We start from the raw sequence: 19,519 nt of genomic DNA, 5'->3' as shown, positions 1-19,519 counted from the left end.
ATATTCTCCAAATTTTATACACACACAGCCATACATACATATAACATATACATATTATGTGCACATATACATATATATATACGATTGCTACAATCTGTTTCAGCAATGACACCCTATGATGTGTGTGTATGACCAGGGTCAACCTTTTTGATGGGTAAGTCAATCACAAAGTGGTTTGTACAAATCCAAAGTTTTAATGGCTGTTAAATAATAAAAGGAAGGATATTTGCACTATATACATTCTGTCCACTGACAATACTGTCAGCTGGCCATGCATTTTATTGCACATATAAACAGTGTACAAGGATCTTGAAGACGTCTTAGCCATACAAGGACTGCATTTAAAAGAAAAAAAAGCAATTTTACAGAAGACTGAAGCCATTTACATTACACAGCCAACTTCAAGAAAATAATAAAAATTAATATCAAAAGAAATACTTTAATTTTGAAAAAAAAATCTCTCAAAACAATGATTACAAAGCTTCATGCTACCATATATACACGTAAGAAAATATTTCAGGACCCCGCATTCTGAATGCCCGTGAAGGTGCAGCAGGCTAAACTCCTAGTTATATAGTCAACCTTTGAATGTTGCTTAAATTGTATACACTCTTTGTCCAAAATGTTTCTTTACATAATTACGCTATTTGACAAAACAGGTATTTGTGCAGTACAGAAAAATATTAAAATACATTTTAAGTTAGGTTAAAGTGCACAGTACATCTGATAGGAAATAACTGCTAGCTGCCAATCCAAATTTCTGTTTTCAGAAACCTCCCCCCATCTTCCCAAGAGTGGAGGGCAGCCATTGCCTTGGTTGATGTTGGTCTGTGCTGACTGCACACTGAATCCTCCTCCTGGTGGTGTCATTTCTTTTGCATCCCCCTCTACATTTGTCTTACAAACTGTGGCTGCTTGCTGCTCTAAAAACTTCTAATGGCTTTTCAAGGAGGTGAAAGTGCAGTCAGCATTCACAAGACTTAGAAAGATTAATTACTGGGACATCTGTGATTGCAGCGTGAGTGCACATGCATGGAACTGCCTGCAGAAGGCTGCCGTGTTCCGTGAAGCCCTCTGAATCTCTGAGAGCAGCATGGGTTCCATTCCTTGGCTGGTTCTTCTCTAGCCCTATTTTGTTGCACTTGCTCCCTCCTCAGCCACTCAGCCTCACAAACTCCACTTACTGCACCCTCCCCTTAGCCTGCCTTGGTGGTGCTGCCCACAGGCTCACAATGACTCACTTCTGAGGTTTCACACCAGAGACTGTGAATCTTGCAGGATTTTACAGACTACTTGGAAAACCACCAACCACCAAATTAAAATAAAATGAGCACATCTCAGAATCATTTCCTCTTTTAAAACTGGCAGTTGTAAGAAGTGCTGGTTTCCTGATTCAGGTCCTATGTGCCTTAAGTAATTTCTGATACTCAGTCGAAGCTTCCCTTCAAACCCTTTTTGGTTCAACAATCAACTTTTTATCATCTCCACTTTCCTATACCATTTCTTCATTATCTACCTTTGGTGCTAAGCTCTCTTTAATGTAACCCAAGTTACAGTGCAAAAGTATACTTCGAGACACACGATGCTAACACTTATTATTTCTTTGTGTTAAAACGTGAATGTTTTGTGCATAGCAAAAGAAGTATGAATCCAAAAAATAATTGTTCACATTTTAGCTTCAAGTTTAATATGTCTTTTTTTTTCCATCACAGCTATTTACAAATAACTTTGGGGTGCTCTCTTGATTTTATTCAGTTCATTATATTGGGGGACAGAGGGCTGCTGGAATGTAGGAAACTGGATGGAATGCAGAAATATAAATAAGACTAACGTTCCACAAACCAAAGTGTCAATATTGCCTCCCCAGAAAAGTTGTGTCCCAAAAGCACCTGTTTTTTGCTTTTTTTTTTTTTTTTGGAATCATATATACCAGAAACATGATTACTGAGACCTAAACTACCGCACACCAAAGAGGATAGAAAATAACTCAATATTTATAATATTAAAATAAAGTGTTTAACCACAAAAAAGCAGTAATAAAATAGTTTCCTAATTTACAATTTGCATCCAAAGGATGAATAACAAATCACTAATAAATAATATTTATATAAATATTTTGTATGTCGAAAATAGTTTTTCAAAAGGCAATGGTCTCAAGAAACTTCTTGAAAAATTTGGTGGTGAAAAACCTGATTGTGCCCCCCTCCCCCCTACTAAATACATAATGAGTTTGGTTTTAATAAAACGAATGCGTCTTGCTGCAAAACGGTTGTGCTTGGCGTTTTGGTAATGGCAGTCGGTGAGTGTGGAAAGGATGAAGGAGGGTAGAAAAGGCATTGATGTGCTGCTCAGTTTTTTTTTTTTCTCCAGCTCCCTCTCTGGTTTCAAGATAAATACCTGTCAAGTCTTAAAGTCGGAGGTCAGCTCTGAAAGGTAAAAAATCCTCCCTTAGACTGAAAATTGTTTCAATGTAACTGGAGTCAGTGAAGTGACAGGCAGTGGGTGGGAGAGAGAGTTGAACAGGTGCCTGGAGCAGAGTTCAGGATCCTGGATGAGAGCAGAGTCTGAGCCCCCAATGGAGAAGGGGTAGTTTCATGTGAATAGAGCCTTCGTTATGGTGATGTCTAGTAATGCTTGAATGGTAATGCCCACTTTGACCAGGCCTTTTTCTTCAAGGATGTGGTGGGGGAGACATAGCTTTTCCTAAAAGGAAAAAGAATAAAATATCAATTTTTAGATGATCGTACTCTCATTGTAAAATCCTGCTACATCATTGATGACATCAAAGTTAGGTTGAACCCTCTAGTATGCCTGTTTGATCACCTACACCAAGCTCCTTCCTTTGCTTTCAACTTACTGCAAAGACCTTTTCTATGTTTGCAGAGAAAATAATGATTTTTCACACATGCAGATTGTTTCAAAAAGGCTCCTAATCACCACGAAGTCTGCAGATCTAAATATTTAAGAAAGTTTTACACTAAATAACTGAGCTACAGAGTCAATCAGAGAGCACTCACCAAGAATATAATAGCTTCTATTCTTATAAAGCAAAACTGCAAATAGCCCCGACACATTTTAAAGGCACTCAAATATTCATTTGTATCGACCACACATTGTTATACTGACCATAGAACTTCATTTAGTTCATTTTACTTCCTGTGACCTCTGGAACGCAGGCAAGTGGGTGGACTGGCAGCCTTTCTTCGTGGTTTATGAACAGTCTTTATAAATTGGTAATTATAACTACAGCCCTCAACAGCCTCCCTTTCAAGACTCTTTCATAAAACTGTCAAAGACACAAATGTCCTGCTACTCTCTCATGTTGCATTTTTGCTCTTGGGAAATGTCCAGGACATACTATTTAAGAAAAACAATAAGCGTGAGTCACTTCTTGTGTGTAGAACCTTTCATGCTCCACAAACCAGTTTACAGAATAACACAATGAAATAATTTTCCACCTTTGTTATTTCACCCTGGTCTGATATCATTCAAGGGAACCTTCTTCCAGGGTGTGTCTCCTTGGCTGGGAAAAGACACCACAGCAAATATTCTCTTATCTACTTAATGACAGTGTGTTTTCCACAGCCCAATGTTTACTTTTTCTTTTGACAGGTAAAAAAAAATTGTATTTATTTATGGTGTCCAACATGATATTTTGATAAAAGTATACATTGTGGAATGGCTAAGTCAAGCTAATTATCATATCCATTATCTCAGATACTTATTTTTTGGTAAGAACATTTAAAATAGAGTCTTTTATCAATTTTCAAGTATAAAATACATTATGATGAACTATAGTCACCATTTTGTATCCTTTGACCAGTATCTTCCTATCCCCACCTCCCCACCCAACCCCTGGTAACCACCATTCTACTCTCTGCTTTTGTGAATTCAACTTTTTTAGATTCCACGTATTAGTGAGGTCATGCAGTATTTGTCCTTCAGTGCCTGGCTTATTTTACTTAGCATAATGTCCTCTAGGTTCATCCATGTTGTTGCAAATGACAGGATTTCCTTCTTTTTAAGGCTGAGTAGCGCTGTTTTGAAGGAGAGTTTAAGTGGGATCTGCATCCAGCCCTAGGTGATGGAGTCACTGTTCAGCAGGAAGCCAATTGGTGTGCTCTGCAAGGAAGGGCTTCCTTTCACGTGACACTTGCTTGAGGAACCAGATCTTCTTGCTGCCTCAATGCAGAACTCTCCAAAAATTTCCAGAGACACAGGCGCTCTGTGCTTAAAAGATTTTTAAAGGACATGCCATGACATCTCCAATAACTTGTTCCACTGTCTCAAATGTCAGTGGGTCTTACTCTCTCACCATCTTACTGTATCTACTTTTCACCCTTCCCTACCTTGTGGCAAATTCAGAGAACCTCAGACTTTAACCTAGGCCTTAAGAGATGGCCCCATGTCAACAGAAGACAGTTGATTCTTTAAAGAACAATTTTAACTGTGATTTCATGTCACCGCTGTGTATCAAACTAGGATTATCTTGTTAATGGCGTATCAGGTGAACATGCAAGTTCATGCTGCCTGACAATTTATTAGCCAAGTATCAACCTGAGAAAGGATGGGGGAGTTCTGTCTGAGTTGTGAGCTGTGAGCCAGGCTGTTAACAACGGTGCCTCCTTTTGTGGCATGGTGAGGGATATCTGTGGCCTGATAACAGTGTCCAGCCTCCCCTGGCACCATCTGCCACAGGCTTGTGAAATCACTTGAATCTGGCATTTCATTGTTAAGGCAGGTTCCACAAGGGCAAAGATGTCTTCCTCATTCTATTGGCTCTGACAGCACCCAAGTCGACATCTGGCTTTGCAGGAAATTGTAAATGGCTGTTAAGTATAGTTAAGCTCCTGGTGCCAGATATTACTTGGGGAAAACAAGTCTTTACTTCATACCATATGTTAAAATCAATTTGAAATGAAATAAAGAGTTGAACATTAAAAAAAAAATCTACAACACCCCTCCCAATAACATAAAGGTGAATATTTAGTACTTTTTTCTGATAAATGGATGGGAAAGGATTTTCTAAGCTAAAAAAGCATTATGAAAAAGTCACAAAGAAGAAGAGCAAAACAAATGATTACCTAAATATTTAAAGTATCCATGTGTTAAAAAAACAAACCCGATTAATAAGAAGATAAGTAACACTTTAAAAAAAGTATTTGCATCAAATTACAAAAGGAACAATGTGTGTGGTGGCTCATGCCTGTAATCCAAGCACTTTGGGAGGCTGAGGCTGGAAGATCACTTGAGGCCAAGAGTTCGAGACTAACCTGGTCAACATAGTGAGACCCCCATTTCTCCAAAAAAATTAAAGAAAATTAGCTGGACAGTGGTGTGCACCTGTCGTCCCAGCTACTTGGCAGGCTGAGGTGGGAGGATCATTTGAGCCCAGGAATTTGAGGCTGTAGTGAGCTATGATTGTGCCACTGCACTCCAGCCTGGGCAATAGAGTCATACCCCATCTCAAAAAAAAAAAAAAAATTACAAAGCATTTTATATGACACATAAGCTCAACAAATCAGTAGGAAAAACACTAACAAATCAATAGAACACTGGGCAAGGAATGTGAACAGAAATTTTTGAATGAGGGATTTGCCTAAGACAATGCAGCAAGACATTTTGCTTTTCAACCTCAGCATTTAGTTATGTGTAGTCTAGAATGTGCCTGAATTTTAGCATGAGTATTTCCATATAGCCTAATCTCTGCGAACAACACAGCTTATATGGAGCAAGGTGTCCTATCCTGTGTCCCAAAAGGAGAGTGGCATGTGTCCTCCAATGAGGGACTGACCCCAGTGCCTGATGGGCAGTGGCTCCAGTGGCCTGCAGGGTTCTAAGCTGAAGGGCATGTGACGGAAAGGCTGGGGGCTCCACAGAAACAGGGATGGGAAGGTATCGGGGCCTCAGCCTCCCGCCAACAGGACATTTGGACACTTCACAGACTGAGTTAGGTGAAGGGCACCCTCTTTCCCAGGCCCTTGTTTTTTCAAGCAGCATTTCTCGCCTTCCTGGTCTCCACATTCCAAGCCAGGTGCAAAGTCTGAGATCCTCCCTTCTGCTTGTATGGCTAGTGATGAGGAGTAAACAGAAGACATAAAAAGGTACCCCTCAAATTCTTCCTGCCTCTTTTCAGACCCCCGGAGGAAGCCCAGAGGTGCCCTCAGATTACTTTGCTGAGGTTGGAGGGATGTAAGAAACCTTGCACAGGAAAACAGAAACCTTATACAAGCATGGCCATTCTGGTTATTCTGTCACAGGATTGGAATGAAGAGTCTGGTGGGAATTACACCTTGAGGTGCTGGTTGGAAGGATGGTCAACGGGAGGCTTCCAACCAGGAGGCGTCTCAAGAAGGGGTCAGGGCCATTTGCCATCACACCAGTCAGGACACTGCATCTCCCACAGAGCGGGGGATCCTTGAAGTGTGCACAGAAGCTGGACTTACGAAGGAATTGTGGTAGGTTTACAGCTGGATGAGGAATGACTCAGAAGAGAAGGGCCCTCTAAGGATCAGGCAGGTAAGTGGCCCTTCCAGCAGGCCCCTTGTTCATAACAGACTTACAGCAGAGACAGCTGTACCTTTATATTGACTTGAAATGAATTTAAGTTGCACTGTTATAGGATCCCAGAGATTTTTGTTGAGAACGTGACAGTAGACTCTTAGTTTGCCCATGGGCTTTTTTTGTTGTGTTTCTTTTTAAAGTACTGAGCAGAGTCATGAAGTAGTCTCCTGCACAAAAATAATGCTTCTGACTGCCTTTGAAGAACTCATGCTTCAAGTTACTTCTCCAATGGTAGAATCTATTAGGTTCACCCATATCCCCTCATCCACCCTTCTGAGCCACAGCAAACGACGTTGGAAAAGACGGCAAGCCATAGAGACTAAATGCTAGCTTTGAAAAACTTCTGGGCTACCTCCTACATGCCTGGCACCAACACTACAGCTTTGTATTGGTGATTTCTTTATGATAACCCTGCAAGACAAACATTAATATCTCCATTTCACAGATGAGAAAACTAAGATAGAAAGAGAGTTCAAGTAACTTTGTGACATTAAACAGCTGGTAAGTCCTGGAACCAGGGTTTGAACCACATGTGTCTTAGAGCCAGGGCTCTTTCCACAATACTATGCCTCCTCCCATAAATCCCTTACTTAATGGTTAAATATGTTAGGTCTGCGGTCATGATATAGGAAGAGGTCCCATGGCCCCTGGAGTTTTTTGATGGCAAGTCCCATCAATTTCAATGTCAGGTGGGACCAGCGAACCCTCAACTCAGTGTCAGGGTTAGCTCTGCCACTCAGCTCATCTTATCCTGGCAGAAAACACCTGCTGGGAACAGGATGAGCCGTCACTGCCTGACTCTCCTCCTTCTACAGTTTCTTATGCTCCCAAAGAGACCCACACTTACTTCTAAGCCAGCCACTAGCCTAAAATGGCATCATCCCACCAGCATATTTCATTTTGTTCAGGCTGCTTCTTATATATAAAGTCCTGGCACTACATTGTTTGAGCTTTAAAACTATCTGTGCATTATTTTAATGTACAAGAGCTTTAAGTTCCTGCATCAGTTTCTTCAATGTGAAATGGAGACCATTCAACATCTTACAGAGATTTCTTGTTGCTCCTCCCTGGATTATTTACTTTGCAACCATGCTACCTTCTAGTCCATCCTCTCCCTAGAACACTTCATTCTCTACACACACATATGCCTCAACCCTAGTCCCTCTCCCCTCCCCACTCCACCTGGCTATTCCTGCACGTTTACTAAGTCTCAGTGGAAACACCACCATCCCAGGGTGTGTTCACGGTCCCCTATTCCCCATCAGGGTCAGGTCTCTTTTCCAGAATCCTGTACCCGTTCCACCACAGGTCCTTATCACTTGAATTCCTCTTTACTTGTCTAAGGACCTACTAGATCAAGGGTGGCAAACTATGGCCTGCAGGCTAATCCAGCCCACAGCCAGTTTTTGTAAATAAAGTTTTATTGGCACCCGGCCACACCTATGTTCGATGTATCATCTATGGCTGCATTTATGGTACACAAGCAGAACTGGGTAATCCCAACAGAATCTGCATGGCCCGAGAAGCCTAAAATGTTTCCTTTAGGCCCTTTATGAAACAAGCTTGCAGACTCCTGCTATAGACTGTAAGCTTTTTGAGGACCAGGCCATGTGTCCCAGTGACTTTTTTTATCCCCAGGGCCTTGCAGAGATTGCTCATTCAATATTTATGGAATGAAGGAATGAACACAAAGATGAACAAAGTCGCAGTGAAAAGCCAGGAAACTAGACTCTGACCATCTTAAAGAAGAAAAAAAGGGCACATTCTATATACCAAATTGATTGTTTATTGAGAACTAATTTTGAAATATGAAGCCTAATTTTTAAAAATCAAGTCTCCTGAAATAAAATCATATTAAAGTATTTTTCACCTAATCCAAAACAACTTTCAGTTTCTTAAAATTTTAAAATATCATCCCTAATTTTTCCCCACAGGCAAAGGCAAAACACCCTTTGTCCTTATGACTCAATCAGGCATCTACATGAGTTTGAGAGATAACCCAGCTCACTATGCACTAGTTTTAATTTCTTACAAACAAATAGCAGCAGGATATCAAGTGCCTTTATTTATCTACTCTCATTGATGAAATTTATACTCAATTATCATACATTGTAGTTCTGCGGGGCCCCTTTCCACCAGCCCCATTTCATAAGTGTCTCTCCCTACAAATAACAAACCAGAAATCCATAAATAGGAAAGATGATTAGAAATTAGGTGTCACAAATTTTGGAAATCCTGACACTGAGTGGAGAGTTGCCACCAGTTGGAGAAACTGGAGAAAGAGAATACAAATGGCTATTTCAAAAAAAAATGTAAATAGATACTTGGCTCCTTTTATCTGACATTGGAAGGGAGTACTGAAAAAAACGGTCTTTCTTGTGAGAAGGAGATGTGGTCAGCACAATAAACCACTCAGTGACATCCCTACTTCTCAGACTCTAAGGAGGTCAGCCAGGTATCCCCAGTCAAGCTGTAAAGGCAGGCAAGGGCAGGCATCCACAGGCATCCAGTTAGCATAAGGGCTGGTGCATGGGTACCTTGGAGAAAAACCACAGAGAAGCTTAATATTCTGATTAGAAATTAATGGCTTGGCAATGGACAGAACAGTTCATTCAAATTTCTGCCTAAAGGACTAAATTAATTGTGTTCTGCTAGTTACCATACTACTAATGAAAAAACATCATCCAATAAATCCCAAGAAGTGCAGCGCATTAGAGTACAGACTAATTAATGACACAAAAAATCAAAGTGCGTCCAAAGAATACTTTGGATGCCAGAATTAAAATCTAAACGTCTTTTAATTTGTCTTTAACATGTTTTAATTGAACTATATCAACACTGAAAATTAAATCTACTCTTACATGAGTGTCCTACTCAGTTTTTATTGATATTATTTTCTTTTAAGGTCGCAACCCAGTAAGTTTTCTCTTTTTTTCCCATTTTCTCCCCAGAAAGAAGGGAAAAACCACTACAGTGGTGACCATTAAAGAGAAGCCTCAATGCACTGCAGAGCTGGATGGGAATGCTGAGAGCTCATGAATACATGTATCAAGGGGCTGATAAAAACTTGGAATAACCACCCAAAATGTGTTTATTAAGCAATTTATGGCTCAGGGTGCTCATTAGACATTGTACAAAGGGATTTTATTGTGTTACAGATTGAAGAGTACAAGATAGCACCAAAAGTAATTCAGTACATCTGTGTGTTATTCATATACAACTGAGGTTAATTAGATAACTTCCACATACCCTGCATTTCACCAATCAACACAAAGTCAGGAGGAAAAAAAACTCACACAACTCAAGATACTGTCATGTAAAGAATGCTTCCTGTTAGCAAATCTGATCTGACTTAGCAGCAAGGAATCTTTATAAATATATTCTTCTAACTATGTGGGTCTTCCATATTTTCAAGTCCCCTGGATTCATGAAAATGTTCAGAAAAATAAGATTTTCTTCTTAGTAGCCATCTATGAGAGCTGTTTGCATCTTAATAAACTAGAAATTTATCTTGAGGAAGCTAAGTCCATCATCTCCCCAAGCTAAGAAACAGGATTTGGCAAACAGCATGTAAAATAAGGAGGCTGCCTTGACCTTGGAACAAGGTCCTCTCATATTATACAAAGACACCCCTGAATCCAGGGACATTCTGGCTAAGATAAAATTCTTTTTTTTCCTTTTAAATGCAAACTGATCACATTGCTCCAAATGCAGATATAGTTACTATATAATCCTTTGAGCTGACTTAAAAATAAAGCAGTTTGCTAGTTAATATCAGTGAAAATCAAAGGCTAAATGAACATTTCAAATAATTAGAGAAACTACATTCTTCTAAAATGAGAGTAATCTTCTTCTTGACTCCTGCCATCATAACCCAAGCACCAGGACCAAGAATGTTCCATGGCTCATGGCTTTATTTGAAAATGAATAGAGTCGAATCCGTCACATTCTGGACCGGCAGTTACTATGTGATGTGGCAAAAAAGCAATGATCCGTTCCATTGTTCAAAAATAGAAATCTCTCTGGAAAACACTTTTCTAAGAGCCTCAAGAGAAGACCTAACAAGGAATTAAGCAGTAAAAAACTGGTGTTTAGGTGACTCCTCCACGTGAGGCTCTAACAGCAATGACACTTCCTTCCCTGGAGCGCCCTTCTGCATAGGACAGAGGGGCTTGCCAGGGTGGAAGCTGGCGGCCACACTGCCCAGTGCCCTCCGCGGCTCCCTCTTTAGGAAATTTGGGAGGAATCCAATCGAATGGCCATCAAGGCAGTGTGTGTACGTGTACACGTCCAGATAGTATTTCCAACTTGGTCAATAGTGGTATTATTAAAGCTTTGTATAGATCAAGTTGGGCCAAAATGTTAGTTTTCTGTCCCCCCTGCAAGGTGGCCCCTATACAGCTCAATTGCCCAGTCCTGAATCAGAATTCTAGTTCAATACTGACCCAAAGGAAAGACTTCCATATGTTAAATCCCTGTCCTCGACACTCTTGTCCTGGAATCCTCCTCCCCTCTGCCCAGGGCAGCAGCTCACCGGGAGGGAGAGGAGGAACTGCATGGCACTGCTGCTGGCACTATGTAGATGAGGAAGCATGCGGTGTGAATACACTTTGCAGTCATCGTCGTTTTTCAGTGAGAGGAATTATACTAAACTGTATTCTACAAAGTTTGTGCTTCTGGAAAATCTGATTTGGTAACATTCAGCTTCAAAACTCGAGAGATTACTGAAGACATGACAGGGATGGAAGTTTGCAAGGCAAAGGCTCAAAGGGAGGAAGGACCCTGCAAAGGTTGAGGGTGACAGAGCACAGCGTTTGGATGCACGTGCAGACGTTATGCGGACAGAGCATTCCAGTGGTAAGTGATATAGACCAGCACTATAAAGAGAATATGGACAAGACAGAAGCCTATAAGGTCCCTGGAGCGGAGGGCAGAAGTTGGTGGTGGGGCTTTCTCCCCGAGTGCCAGCAGAGTGTCAACAGTCTTTCGAATGTGACGAAAATCCAACTGCAGGATGTCACACGGAGAGCAGAGGTCAGCCTATTCCGAGGGCAGCCATTAGAACAGAAAGAGACAGTGCATACAATTAAAAATACACGGAGGAACAGCTAGAAAGAAGCACACATTTTTGGTTACTAGCAAATGGCAGGAGTAACCCATTATTTCAAGCAGGTAAGACCCTTTCATCATCAAAGATTTTTTAATCCATCATAATAGTAGAATAGAATACCTATTTTGTGCCAATGGGTCAAAGAAATCCTTCACTCACAATCTCGCCATGGAGGAACGGCATGTTCTGCAATTTACACATCATTTTCAAGGTATCATGTGCTCATCAGTGGCATAAAAATAAGAGATTTTCACTTGGGACATTTCAACTTAACCTTACTAAATGAAAAACTATAAAGTTTAAAATGGAATCCCTACCCCTACTCTCCATTCTTAGTGCATTTTTTACCCTGGTCTATGTAGACTTGGATATAAAGTAATTCTCTCTGAAAGTTAACACACACATTTAATTTTTTTTTTTCATTTTATGCTTGATAAACTCTGGGGAATGCTAGTTCTAAGTATGTCCCTACACATGTCAGAAAGTACATTACATTTCATATTTTTGCAACAACACATTAACCAAAAGTCTAGGGGAGGCTTCTTGGATGGATGTGTAGTGAGAGTAGAGAATAAAAGTATACCCCCACATGGAGTTACTATGTCCACTGCTTCACTACTAAACAGGTATATTGGGGCACGGGGAGTAGACCTCTGTGTTTTTCTACTCAACAGTCACCATGTAAGGAAGCAGAACACCTATTTCCCAGCTAACTGCAAACTAAGAGGCTCAGTTTTCTGCGTTGACTTTCAGCAGCCTACTGCTGTCAGAAAGCAAACAATTGTCTCATACGCTGAATTCCTGAACCGGAAATGACCACAGTTTAAAATTAACAGGAATTATAACTGATATATTAGCAAGAAATAAAAGCTGTGGTTTTGTTTCCAAATTAAACAAAGATTGAAAATACGTGTGATCTATTTAATAAATGCAGTTTTATTTACAAATTAGGTGAGGCATTTGAGATATATGTTATGTATATTTTACATACTTTGCTACAATTTTGTCCTTTATTTTGGCCTCACTGCTAAGCAGCTACACATCATGGAGCAACCGAAAGATGTTTCCAAGTTAGAAGTTTTGCCTCACTTGTGTCCTCTGAAGTTAGCTCGATATCCTCAGTTAAGTAGGAATACTACAAAATTAGGTTAGTTGAATAAGATTAAAAACATTCTAATTTTATTTTATTAATGAAGTTAGAGATACTCTTAACAAAATATTTTTAAGATGAATAAATCATGTTATATGTATTCAGATGTTGCATCTTTTCTCAGTGGATCTGGAGAAATCAAGCTACCACTGTTAGAGTTCTCCCAAGAATTAAAACAGCTACACATAAATTGGATTTCACTGGGAGACTGATGCGGCTCATGGATTAATAGATGAGGAAACATCTAAGAAAAGTTTTCTATTGCAATAAGAATTTTCTATTGCAATGCTGTGCTTGACCAGGGAAATCCGAGCAAAGCAGTCATAAGACAGAAGGCTGATATGCAAACTGAAATGTGATTTTCACAAAACTAGTATTTTCATGTTAAAAGCAGATGATTCTATCTTCAGCAAGTATTTCAATACATTTCGCAGAACCCTAAGGAACATGTCTGGTCTGCTCTCTGGCAGCACCATCAGAGAACTAGAGTCAGATCAACTTGGCAGTTTTCAGTAGTACACTCCTCATGGGGGCAGGCAACACAGACCATTCTTCTCATCCAGGAAACAATTTCACGATGCCACAGACTCTGGGCTTAATTAAAGTGAATGAGACCTAGAGTCACAGCCTATAGTGGTTAATTTAAATTAAATCACAATCTCTAAAGAAAGAGGAATGGATCTAAGACTGTCTGGCAGGCAAAAATCTGAAGCACCATGATGATTGTGTGGAGTGTGAGCTGCTCTCTGATTCAACCCTATGTCACATAGCCAACAGTCGTTTCAGCCCTTGAAATGGGGTCATGAAGCAAACCAGGGCTAAAATTCCTAATTTCTGACCTGGGAGGTTCTGCCCTTTGTGCTTTCCAAAATTTAGCCTTACTGAGAGGGACATAGAGATTATACTTTATTTCTTTATGAAAATTAACATTGGAAAATGCTAAAAAGGAAGGAAATTTAAAGAGGCAAAATTTCACCGTGTACTTACAGAGCATTTGTAACCACTGCAAGGCATTTGTAAAACACAGTTAATTCACTAAGAGTCCCCAGAGGCAAGTGCGGATGCTAATGTCCATTATAGTGAAAAAAAATCACAATCACCAGAGGTTAAGAAATTTACTTAGGTTGCACACAACCAGAGTGTGTGTCCGAGATTACTACTGGACCAGGTTCTCCAAATACTATGGATACAAAGAGAAAAGTAGACAGATCCGGCAGTTCAGGGTGTACTACAGTCTAAATTCTAAGAGCTAAACATATCTAGGCAGAAGTTTTATTTAAAACTTTGGAATATATTTACTTTACTTAAATATAATCTTAACATAAAAAGTCAATATGCTTACAAAGTATTTTTTAATCTAAAATATAATAATATAAGAATGTTCACGGTCATTCTGCAATATTTAAAGCCATAATTCAGCGATGAGGTATAATTTGGCAGGGAGAGGAGAGAGGTGGGGAAGGATTTCCAGTCTTCTCCAAATATATGACAACTAATTGCCAATTTTATGGACTCAGAGAAAGCTAGGAATAGCTTAGAAATTAATTGCATCCTTTATAGCTAGAAAAGAGCTAGACTGGCTGTTTTCAATAAATTATGAATTTTAAAATTGATGTTAATAAAACAATGAACCTTTCACCCTTAGAATTAACCAATATAAATGGAAAATTAAAATAAATCTTGTAATAAGAATCTCATCCTTCCACAAAGTGTTAGTTATGATTTAAATTAACACTAAAGTCATCGACTTGGGGAAGAAAAAGAGGTATAAGGCTCAGAGAAGATAAGGGACCCATTTCTCTTATTCTTAAGATTAAAACAAAAAAATAGTAGCTTCAATTTATAGATTGTCTTTCAAAAACAAAAACTTCAATCAGTGGTATGTGTAATTTCCTAAACCCTCACAAGGGGTGTAAAGTGGGAACACTATTATGACTTTCATATATAAAACCTTTAACACAAAAAATGCAAATATGAAAGTTACAAGAGAGAAGGAAAACTCAGCCATAATTCCACTTACATTGACACAATCATCACTAGCATCTGAATGTACTTTAGGGTTTTATTTGGAACTCCCTTTGGCTGATGCAGAAGCTCAAGGATGCCAAGTGACCTGCCCTTGTGCATGTGGAATGAAAACTTTCTGCTTCCTCCAGCACTCTGAGCTGATAGGCAGGAAGGAGCCCTAAGCTGTCAAGGAGTCTACCACTGTCAGCTGAGTTGCTGCCTTTAATCTTCTTCTCTATCTTTTCTCTGGAAACAGTAAGGAAGATGAAGGGCTGAACATTTAGACAACAGAGTACATTTCTATTCTAACTCCCCTCATCTAAAGAAGGCAAGTCTGTTAAACTAAGGACCTCATGCCTTACAGAAGCTTGAGATCAAAGTTACCTATTTAAAATTAAGTAGAAAAGTTTCCCTGGTGAACCAAATAAATATCTATTTCCTAATTTTTTGATGCTTCATAAATTAGATTTCTCTCAACCTGAAAGAATACTAATAAGAGCCCTAAAATATCCCTAAATTTGGATCCATTTGAAAACCTCCAATAGTCAAGCATGAACTGTACCAACCAGGAACACATAGCCAATCTGCTACATAGAGGTTAGAGGTCAGGAATCTCCAAGAGCCCTCAGAAAAGTCAAAGGAAGCCCCAATGTGTCCATTAAAAGCCTCATGGGGTGAACGCCTAATGGGAGTCAGATTCTTAGGTGATGCAGAAAATATATCCCAAAGAATTTGGAAGCCCACTAAGGCCTGTCTTCAAGAGCAAGTTGATGCTTGCACTAGAGGTCGAAGACAGCTACAAAGTCTGACCACTAAGCATCAACAGCACAAAGGGATGTGGGATGGTACCTAATGATGCTTATAATTCTGAATGTAGCCAATGTGAAAATGCTGCATTTATGAATCAGCCACAACAGAACTACTGTCTTCTACCCTACTGTAAAAAGTGGGCTTAAAATACCACCAAGGGTCAGGCACAGTTGCTCATGTCCATAATCCCAACATTTTCGGAGGCAAAGGCGGGAGGGTGTCTTGAGCCTAGGAGTTCGAGACCAGCTTGAGTAACATAGTGAGACCCCGTCTTAAAAAATCAGAATAAATTTTTTTAAATGTCATGGAGGGATAGTCTCACCCACTAACCTTTACTATTTATTCAGTGAATTTAGGTAGTATACTGCCACAACCCGCATAGACATGTTTCCTGGATATTAGAGAAACCACAGGGTGGTTCCAGCTGTGGAAGCAAAGAGAAGTGTGTCATGAACTGTGACCCACCCTGGAGCAAATGCCTAGGACTGTGTTTATGGGGACTTCGAAAGAAAATCATTTGTTATTATTTCCATCCCATTTTCTTACTTTACATGTAATAATTTAACTAAATCTGCTCAGCTACTGTATTCCATCTATATGAACGTGAAAAAATTATACAAACTGCTGACCCTGACTTTGGTTTATAGTTTCAAACTGTGATTCTATTACATAGCACAACAAATTTTAGGCTTAAGAACACAGCTGTGACTTTTCAATATCTACAGGATGATTTATCATTGTCAGTTAGATATTTAGCTTATAAAATGCAGAACTCAAGATCTCTGTGGCTTCTGTGTGTGTAGATAAGTTATAGGTGGAGAAGTAGAAAAAGCTTGCAAATTAGAGGGAAGTAACTATACTGACTACTAGGAAATCAGTGAATATTTTATTACTCAAATATTAAGCTTGATGCAGTAAGAAAAAGTAATGATATAGGTGATATAGGTCCTCTTTTTTTAGGTCTTTAAAAATGTCTTTTAAAATGTCTAATCGTAGATGGAGAATTTCTGCAAGAAGTCTTGTGATATAATTACCTTTTCAGTGTAAATCATCAATTGTACTGTGCCACATATACACTTAGACATCAACCCTCCTAGGCAGTGAAGGAAGTATAAATATCTAAGGTGGGGTAGGGAAGTCATCTGGTCCCTCAATTTAGTGTCATATTCCTAAGGTAAAAACATTTCATGTACTCTATGAGATGAAAACATGTTGTTTTGTGTATACAGGAAAATGCCAATTGCCTTGCAATAGGAATTTCTGATTTGTCACTAAATATTCTTTACTTACTTTAACATTATTATTAAAGAAGTACAACTGTTAACACACTTTTTGTCTAGTAGCAGTAAATTTAAATTCTAGTCACCAGTAAAATGCTATTGGATTATTCATCAGGATATATATGTGTACACACACACACACACACACACACACACACAGCAAACTTGAAAATCACCTTGGCCGGGCACAGTGGCCCATGCCTATAATCCTAGCACTTTGGGAAGCTGAGGCAGGCGGATCACCTGAGGTCAGGAGTTTACGACCAGCCTGGCCAACATGGTAAAACCCCGTGTCTACTAAAAATACAAAAATTAGCCGGGCGTGGTAGCGCACACCTGTAATCCCAGCTACCTGGGAGGCTGAGGCAAGAGAATCGCTTGAACCTGGGAAGTGGAGGTTGCAGTGAGCTGAGATCGTGCCACTGTACTCCAGTCTAGCCAGGCAACAGAGTGAGACTCCATCTCAAAAAAAAAAAAGAAAAAGAAAAAGAAAAAAAAGAAAATCACCTCCAGCCTTAAAAATAATTCCAAAAATATGCTAAGTGATACTAAACATAGTTAAATGGGACACTGCCAGAAAAAGATCATTCACTGCCTGTATTTGAACCTTCTTGGGAATTATAAATTGTACATTAGTGCCAGGGGCATCTTGAGAAATTATGATAAATTTTGCTCTGGATTTTTATAGTAATTTAATTTCCTTTTCTCCACTTTAAAAGGAAATCTTAATTACCAATCTTTACTCACAATAATTGGTTAAGGGCATTTCCATTTTATTTTATATCACTGTAAGCCAAAAAAACATTGATGAGTTTTAAAAACCACAGGGAGTTAGGTCATAACCTAATGACCTAAAGCACTGATGAAGTGCTTTCTAGCACAGACACGAATAATTTGTCATCTGAAGCTTGCCATGAGAGTTTTGATTCACACATGGGAAATCTTACTAGCCCATGACAGAATCAAATCATTAGAAAAGGCATGTAAGTGCGTTCACACATATATTCAAAGCCAAGAAATGTATATGCAATATTAAAATGTACACACACAATAGACAGATTATAATATAACATTGCTGAAAGCAGAATAGATCACAAAGACAGTCCATTATATAAAATTTACACTCTTTAAAAAATAAATTTGTAAGCTTCCTTGTATTGATATAGCTCTGACTTAAAGATGTTTTAAATAATGCTCTCCTTTTCCTCAAATAAGATGAGAAGTCTAGTGCTATCCCCCACCTCTGAATCCCACCAAGCTGAAAAAAGAGGGAAAGAAAGGAAGAAAGGAAAAAAAAGGAAGGAAGGATGGAGAGAGAAAAGGGAAAAAAGTCTTTGTCAATCTCAGTAACTAATTCCTATCACTGAGTAGAATTATATTGAAATATAATTCTTTATATACTCAAAACAGTATCTCATGTATTTTTAAAATTACCTTATCCCTGGGGCATTAAGGAAGAAGAAATCATAAGAAATAAACTTCTATCAATTTCTGTTTATCACAGTGAGGATAAACTTCTCAATTTATATGGCTACTCCATATTCTGAGTGGATTGCCTCATGTCCGCCTAAGATATCAGTTTATGTTACTAAAAGCAAAGTCTTTAAAAGCCCCCAGCCATCTACCTGAGGCTGAGGCTGGGTCTGAGGTTGGAGAGAGAAAAAATAGCAAACTATATGTAATTGAATTGCCTATTGGGTTCAAAGCAAACTGAAGGCAAAAGTGAAATGCAAATAGTTAACAAACTATAAAGCAACACACAAGTACTGCTATTATTAATGATAATGATTAGTGATAACAATAACTACAGTATTTCCAATGTTGATTTTTTAATCCACATATGGAAAATACAGCTACAGAGAATGATAATCAACAATCAGTAGGTCTTTGCTTAAGAGCCTGGGATAAGAAAACCATCAGCTCCAAAATTCTACTCTATGAAGCCTGAGAGAAGATTCACTTACAGCCTCAGCAATTTCTGCTCTTAGAGAATCAAGCGGATTAAAATTTTTTTTTCAAGTCTGAAATTTCACACTCACTTCAAAATCTTAAATTATTTCCCTTTTTCCTCAGAACTGAACATATTGCATAGTCATTTTAATTTCACTGCAATAGAGCAATTTAGATTAAAAGTTTATATAATTTATTCAATATTATTTCTCAAAAAAAGTTGAGACAAAAAAGCATGTACAAAGCTTTGCATCGATTCAATGGTTCAAACTCATATATTAAATAAAATTTTTACTAGAACACAGTTATATGAAGTAAGTTTGATGTTACCTCTGGTACTCCTAATTTTCGGCATGCTTCCAAAAAGTTTTCCACATTTCTTCTGCATTTGGCCATGCTAAGTTTGGGCTATAAATGCAAATATACAGAAATAATGCATTATCAAAAGAGAAACCATTTTAATAACATCTTAAATTTTAAACTCTCTAAATGGCACAAGCAATACATGTTTATTGGAGAAAAAGAAAATAAACCATAAGCAAATAGAAGAAAACAAAATATCACCCAGAAACATCCATCTCAGATTAAAAACTGTTAATATTTTAGATTCTATTCTTCCAGACATTGTGTTCATATATGCATACATAG

At 38.7% G+C, this 19,519-nt stretch overlaps 1 protein-coding gene across 5 annotated transcripts in view; it reads right to left on the bottom strand.

The window, feature by feature from the left end:
• Positions 1 to 236: 236 nt before the first annotated feature.
• LRCH1 (leucine rich repeats and calponin homology domain containing 1) overlaps positions 237 to 19,519 on the bottom strand; it is a 201,711-nt gene continuing 182,428 nt past the window's right edge. For 2 of the 5 annotated variants that reach the window (XM_024231039.3, XM_024231040.3), the window contains exons 18-19: positions 19,202 to 19,279; positions 237 to 2,703 (exon numbers count right to left, since the gene is read on the bottom strand). In XM_024231039.3, the coding sequence (XP_024086807.3) occupies positions 2,593 to 2,703; positions 19,202 to 19,279 (189 nt within the window). In that variant the 3' untranslated portion in view covers positions 237 to 2,592. The other 3 variants (XM_054529032.2, XM_024231037.3, XM_024231038.3) reach the window with 2 other exon arrangements.

This window comes from Pongo abelii, chromosome 14 (genome assembly GCF_028885655.2).
Source record: "Pongo abelii isolate AG06213 chromosome 14, NHGRI_mPonAbe1-v2.0_pri, whole genome shotgun sequence".
Taxonomy (NCBI): Eukaryota; Metazoa; Chordata; class Mammalia; order Primates; family Hominidae; genus Pongo; species Pongo abelii.
The sequence above is the reverse complement of the archived record's forward strand: the minus strand, read 5'-3'. Positions and strand labels throughout refer to the sequence as shown.